The sequence below is a fragment of the Sceloporus occidentalis genome, unplaced genomic scaffold, assembly GCF_023333645.1.
Source record: "Sceloporus occidentalis isolate IW3139 unplaced genomic scaffold, rSceOcc1.0.p SCAF_13, whole genome shotgun sequence".
Lineage (NCBI taxonomy): Eukaryota > Metazoa > Chordata > Lepidosauria > Squamata > Phrynosomatidae > Sceloporus > Sceloporus occidentalis.
This window is the reverse complement of record NW_028316993.1, coordinates 19,263,470-19,270,458: the sequence shown is the minus strand read 5'-3', so window position 1 is coordinate 19,270,458 and position 6,989 is coordinate 19,263,470. Positions and strand designations below refer to the sequence as shown.

Genomic DNA, 6,989 nt, shown 5'->3' with positions numbered 1-6,989 from the left:
TCCCTTTCAATGTCTCCAGCCAGCTATGGATCAATTTATGTTAACCTGGGGTATTCTGGCACCCTCTGGATGCACTTGATGACAATTCACATCATTCCTACCCAGCACAGATAGGGATGATGGGGTGTGTAATCTAACCCCTATGCAAAGCCCTGGGCTGAGCCACACTGGCCAATGTCAGTCTGCAGCCAAACAACACGCCCATGAATACCACAAAATTAATTTATTTTATTTTTCCCTGGTGGTTGTAAACAAAAGTATACAGTACATTTTTCAACTCATACAGAGCATCTTTTAGTTCCTTTGTCACACAGTAGTAAAAATGTCACATTTTGCAAAGTGCCTGTTACATTCATGTCCTTTCCAGGATTGTGCAAATTTGAACAAGGGAGAAGAAATAATAACAGCAAAAAGACAGCATATTGGATAAATGATCCAGGGTTTTCAGTGCTACATGAATTATATTCAGTCCTATAGCCTTATTTCAGAATAACTCCTTTCTAGCCCCTCCCTTCTGGGCTGGTCAGTTTATAGTACATTCATTACAGCTTTTCCCAAGCTTGGCTCCCCAGATAGTTTTTAAAGTAAAACTCCCATTATTCCTGACCACTGGCCATGTTGACTGGCGATGATGGATGTTGTAGTCTAATATTATCTGGCACCAAGGCTTAGGAAAGGCTGCCCTTAAGCATATCTTTAAATTGTTTACTGTAAAATAGCTGCACAGAGGTCTTTTAAAACCACAATCATATTTTCCCCTGCTCACATTGTTATTATCTAATGTATATACATCCCATTTATTAATACTGACTTGGTTGACAGACATGCAAAATAATCTTTTGTCTTTCCTCTGCCCTTCAGCATACCTCTGTGTATATTAAAACAGAATGAACACGAGGGGGCAGCAAAATGTAGACTAGGGGAAAAATATATGTTTTTAAATCAATTAAATAGGTACGCAATAAATAAATAAATGAAATGCACACATCTATTTTTAAATCTGGCTGATTTATAGATCATCTCTCATCTTCCATCCATGGAAATGAATAAAAATAAAAGATGGGAGTCCAGCGAGATTTCATTTCAATGTAGAAAAATATTTTCTGACATCTGAGGTAAGTAAGGCTGTCAAAACTCAAAAGCAGGTCAAAAAGATTTTGAGGTTTCTTCCCGTTTCCCTTTGTTTTAAAAAAATAATGCATTATAAACTTTTCCAAATTCTATTTTTCTATTTGATCTTTTTACACGTGACTGAACGCACCACATACAGACAGACAGAAAGCCTTGTTTTTAAAAAAACAACAACAAATGGATAAAAAAATAAAAATTGCCTTTCTTCTGGAAGTGAAAAAATAAATCATCGATAACAGCAATTTCACTCACTGGGAAAAGGAAATCGGTAAGGGCTGTGCATTTTGCATCTCTCTCTCTCAAAAAAAGAAAAGCTATTTGCAACGCAAGTCTTTTGAGCAGATGGAGAGGGCTAGTGCAATAGACAAGATTCAGACATCGCTGGGAGATCTGGATCGGAAAGGCATGGCCGAAGAGATGCACCCACAGCAGATTGTCCACAATACTTTCTGGATTTCTTGGTTCCTAAAGGCATAGATCACAGGGTTGATCATAGAATTGTAGGTCGCAGGGAGGACAGTCACGTAGGTATAGAGAGCTGGGTAGGTGTAATCTCCGAGGAGACAATAAATGGCAAAGGGCAGCCAACAAGAAGCAAAGGTCCCCAGGATGACGGCCAAGGTGGAGATCCCTTTCCTGGTGGTGACGTAGTGTGAGGTGGCCAAGAAGTGTCTCTGGAGCGCAATCTGCTGGGCGTGCCTGCACACAATCTTGCAGATCTGCACATAAAGCTGCAGCATCATGGCAAAGACCATGAAGAAGGAGATGGAGAGGATGACCAGGTTGTTCTTGGTCAACGGCTTGACAATGCTGCAGCTGGAGTTGTCTTTTAGGCAGTTCCAACCCATCACGGGCAAGAGCCCAAAGGAAATGGAGATCCCCCAGGTAACAATGAGCATGATGTACGTTCGGGTGACGGTCCTTTCCGAATAGTAGGTCAGTGCGTTGTAGAGGGACAAGTAGCGGTCGATGGTGATGGTCAGGAGGCTGCCCACGCTGGCGGTGAAGGAGCACACCAGGAGGCCCACCGTGATGAGGTTCACCACCTGGGACTGGATGCAGTAGACAAATGCAAAATGGAAGATGAGACCCAAGCCAGCCAAGAGGTCAGCCGTGGCCAAGCTCCCAATCAGGAGGAACATCGGTGTCCGGAAGGCAGGCGTGTAAAAGATGATGGCCACCACAATTGCATTCTCGCAGGAGATGATGGTCCCGGAGACACAAAGTACCACATCCCAAGGGTTCAAGGGAAGAGGAGGTGCCTCAGAAAGATACAAGGAGTTGCCGCCGCCGCTGCTGTTGTTGGGCACAAACCTACCCAGCTGCTCATAGGTGGAGTTGGGAGGCATGTCCTCCTTCATTCTGCCCACCTGCAATGAAAGAAGGAAACCTGGCTTATAACTTACTCCTCTCACAAAGTGATGGAAATCTACACACATTTGTGAGGATCTGAAACGCCAAACTGTTTTGTGTGTCCCTCCAAGGCAATGTGGGAAGGAGGAATCACTAAAACCCAGCTTTAAGAAAATAATTTTGGGGGATCTTCAACTCCCAGAAATCCCCAATCCAGCATAATCAGTGTCTGGGGTGGCTGAGGGATTTCTGGGAATTGTAATCCAAAAAGGCAAGAATTATAAAAACTGGAAATGAAGGGTAAAAGAATTAGGATGAGTCAGGTATGAAAGTGTAGATACTATCATGCCTGACTGGGTTTTTTTTAGGGCTATGATATAGACAAAATGTGATAACATTGTTTTGCTTTTTAAAAAAGTGTTTAGTATGGTTGAGCCTTGGACTATGACCCTGGAGAACAGGGTTCGAATCCCGGCTTGGCCACGTAAACCCACTGGGTGACCTTGAGCAAGTCGCACCCTCTCAGCCTCACAGGATGGCAAAGGCAAGTATCCCCTGTGCCAAGAAAACCCCATGATAGGTTCTCTGTAAGTCGGAAATGACTTGAAGGCACACAGCAACAAGAAATCAAGGTGAGAGCAATCTGGGCACCTTTAACTACATAGATTTTCAGGGTTGTGAAGAAAAGGTGCACATTAATTCCACACCTCTGGCATGTATTCCCTGCGTGCTTGTTATCAGTGGTCCTCGGATGGGATATTTTTGGCCTGGGCCTGCCATTGTATGCCAGTGGACCCTCCTTGTTTTCTTTCTCCTTTGCTCAAATAACGCCACCTAGATAAAGGAGACTTTATATTAAACCGACTCTCCCTTGTCAATAGCTATTCCCCCAATTTACGTCAAACTGTCTTTCCTCCGGTTACGTCATTCTGTCGTAGGCGGCAAGTCTTTCATTCTTTATTTCCCTCTCGCTCTCTGTGTAACACAGACAAACACATACGCATTTAGCCCTCTGAAGCCACACGGCTTCCAAGTTCATTGAGGACCCAAAATTGAAACCTTACCGGGGAAACTGTCAAAGGGTCCTTCTGGTGACCCTTTGCCCTCCAAGCCTCCCTTGCAAAAGCTGCTGAGGCCCAACCAACCTTTGCCACCATCACACCAAAGCCAGGGGAGCATCGAAAGCTGTTGTGCATTTTTGGTTGGCCCTAAAAAAGCATCAAGTTTTGGCATGTTATTGAATTTGCAACACAGCCGACATGGCTGGATGTCTCCTGTCTAGTCTTCTTGCTCCAGCCAGGAGCATCCATCCTCACCCTTAAAACATCTCCCTCTTGGCCTTTTGTTTTTTGCAAAATCCAAAAAGCCTGGGATGTGCCTAGAAAGGATGCCTGCACTTCTCTGCCATAAATGCACTGAATGACAATCCTGGCCAGAATTAGCGGCCCATCCCAAGTGCATGTGCGCTTTTGCTGTACCTGATCCCTCCTTCCTCTCTTTTGCAGAGGTCCAAGAGTGCAATCCTGCCAGGTCTGTCTTTAATAATAAAGCCCTGCCTTCAAAAATAAAATTAAAATAAAATAACCTCTTCTCCAGGAAGCCTATCAGTTCCCTTTAAGATGCTGCCCTTTTAGACTCCCTTTAAAAAGTCCCATTTCTGCACTGTCAACCTTTCCAAATCGACACTGGATCTGGTTTGGCTCTGCTTTAACTCTTCCTGGCCCAAGGCTATGGAATCCTGGGAATTGTAGTTTGTGGTGGGGCCCAGAGCTCCGCTCCGCAGCCCACCACAATCTACAATTCCCAGAATTCCATAGCCTTGAGCTAGGAAGAGTTAAAGCGGGACCAAACCGGATTCTTTCTGCAGTGTGGATGCATCCTTCTTTGGCCTCCCTTCTTGGCTTGCTTCAGGAGGTGACACAGACCTGGGTTCGAATCCGGAGAGTCACACTCTCTCAGCCTCAAGACTCAAGGCAAAAAAAGACACTCACCCTGCGGGCTGCTGCCGCTGGACATCAAGGGGCTGCTGGTGGTGGTGGTGCTGTATTTTGGGATGATGCTGAGGCTCCCCGATTGGAGGCGAAAGAGACCGCCTCTGGGACTGCAGCAGAGGCCGGCGGAGGCAAAGCAAGGCAGGCAGGACCCTGGCCTCTGCGGCGGGAGCGAGAGAGATATAGGCGCCGCGCGAGAGCCCTTTCGGAGGGTGACTCACCCCTCCCCGCTCCTGCTCTTACTCCGCGGTGACGTCAAGGGCGCGCCGGAGCCAATCAGAGGCCGAGCCCCGGAGGAGCGCGCGAGCTCCGTCTGCGGCAGAGTAATCAGGCTGGGGCTGGAGAATTCCATTCATAAAAAAAGGAGGAAGGGAAGGAATGGATGGATGGATGGAGATAGATAGATAGATAGATAGATAGATAGATAGATAGATAGATAGATAGATAGATAGAGGCTTTTGATGTGCAACCAGAAGGAGCCTTCCTCCTCCTCTCTCCACCCACAATGTCCTTCCAAAAGTCCTCTGCTTCCTCCTCCTCTTCCTCCTCCCTTCCCCTGCCCTCCCCACCTCCTCCTCTTCTTCCTCCCTTCCTCTTTCTCCTCCTTCTCTTCCTCCCCTTCCCCTCATCCTCCTTCTCTCCCTCTTCCTCCTCTTCCTCTTCTTTCCTCCCACAGTGTCCTTCCAAAAGTCCTCTGCTGAAGGAGAATACAGGGAAGAAGAGGATGGACCAGGAGAGGAAGGATGGAGAGCTACCCACCCTAAATATAGCCTACAGCAGCTGGTGTTTCTTGGCCTCCCATCCAAGTACTAACTAGGCCGGACTTTGCTTATCTTCCAAGATCAGAGGTGATTTGGTGCCTTTAAGGTCTTCAGGAGTTTCTGAATTGTGAGCAGGATTCTTTCTGGAAGAGTAGTGTCCCAATTCCAAGGAGAATCAAGCCAGACACCAAAGGCCCAGGCTCTTTGGAGTCAAGCTAATGGCCTGCCAGGGCCACTGTGCTCTCTTTATTTTTCTGTCAGGCCCACAAAATCAAAAATGCCAGAGTCTTACCTTGCTCAGCTTTTGCCCTTCAAGGACGTCCCAAGACATTTCAGCTCTGTTATCTTCCTTTTTAGCCTGGGTGCTGAAATACCCCTGCAAGCTTTATTTCAAAACAAATCAAAACACTGCAGCTTTATTGTGTCAGCATGTGTCAGTTTTTAAGTGATTCCATTTTTTTTCCATTGCATATTGTTGTTTATGCTTTTTTAAAAAGGCAAACTACTGCTGCTGAGTGAAAAAGAACAATTCAGTTGACCTTCTGAACTAGTCTTTGCACCACCAGCCTTGTAACTATCTTTGCTGTCAATGCTCACGGAATCTGGACCAGATCCTTTTATTCCCACACTGTTCATTCATTTGGAGCTCTTTGTAAAAACAAGAGTGGAACCAATACCCTGTGGTTAATTTTGGTTGCAGTTCATTCACTTGGGGATAACCTTTCTGGAACTCAGTAGGGCTTATTTCTGTGTCGACATGCGTAAGGCTAGACTATTTAGGTACAAGACTCTGGCTGATGTGCTGTTTGCAATTGCTGCCTGTTTGTCTCCAGATAATTTGCTACAGAGTCACATTCTCCCCCCCCCCCCCCCCCCAATTACTTGCTGGATATCATCTGTGTTGCTAAGGGTGGCACAGTGGGCTGAAACAACATTTTGGAGTCTTTCACACTGAAGAAACCTGCCAAGAAAACCCCATATTGGGTTCATTTTCGGGTTGCCATATGTCGGAAATGACTTGAAGGCACATAACAGGAGCAACAACAACAATAAATAATGAAATGATGAAGAGGCCCCTGACAGGTGAAGCTCCTAGTTCTGTTTGTTTGGATTATGAATGAAGTCAGTATTTCTCTGCACAGCAGGACAGGATCCTTTTGGGTTTTCATAAACACATGTGTGGGAGCATAAAGACACTTGAAGAGGGGCATGGCATCCGTGGAGGGAGGGAGATGATCCTCCAGTGGGAGGTATTTTTCTCCTAGTTGCAAGGAGTTTAAGCATCTTAAAATTGTCAGTGGGGAAAAGAAAAGGTAGCGTAGAACACTAGCTTAAGTATGAGGACAGGTTCAAATCTCCACTCAATCATGAAGATCACTTGCAATCTTGATTTAGTTCATTTCTGTTGATCTCGCCTACTTCTTAGGATGGTGTGAGTTTAAAACAACTGAGATTCTAGGTAGAAAGGAAGTATATAAAGGCAACAAGAAAATAAAGTAAATAGAACTATAAAGCTAACCATAACAGAGTGGGGGGGGGGATTTCTTCCCTTCTTGCCTTCACCCCCAGCTTGCGCAAGAGGCCCTGTAGATCAACCTCTTCCAGTGCTAGTGTTGGGTAAGGCTTAGTGAAAGTTGCATTGGTGTTGCACTCTGATATTTGTACACTTAGGAATTAAATTAAAAGCCCATTTTAAAACACAACCAAAACAAAAATGCAGCACTCAGTAGCAAGCCCTGTCCTCACAGACAGT

The 6,989-nt window shown here is 45.6% G+C and overlaps 1 protein-coding gene across 2 annotated transcripts; it reads right to left on the bottom strand.

Moving 5' to 3' along the window:
* Positions 1 to 219: 219 nt before the first annotated feature.
* On the bottom strand, positions 220 to 4,673 carry LOC149305148 (G protein-coupled receptor 12-like). 2 transcript variants are annotated; one of them, XM_089478506.1, is made up of 2 exons: positions 4,476 to 4,673; positions 220 to 2,501 (listed from the first exon to the last, which is right to left on the bottom strand). In XM_089478506.1, the coding sequence occupies exon 2, from the start codon at positions 2,490 to 2,492 to the stop codon at positions 1,503 to 1,505; it is 990 nt and encodes a 329-aa protein (XP_089334632.1). In that variant the 5' UTR covers positions 2,493 to 2,501; positions 4,476 to 4,673; the 3' UTR covers positions 220 to 1,502. The 2 variants fall into 2 exon arrangements, with proteins under 2 accessions (XP_089334632.1, XP_089334631.1); XM_089478505.1 differs by lacking the exon at positions 4,476 to 4,673 and adding an exon at positions 3,192 to 3,272.
* Positions 4,674 to 6,989: the final 2,316 nt, after the last annotated feature.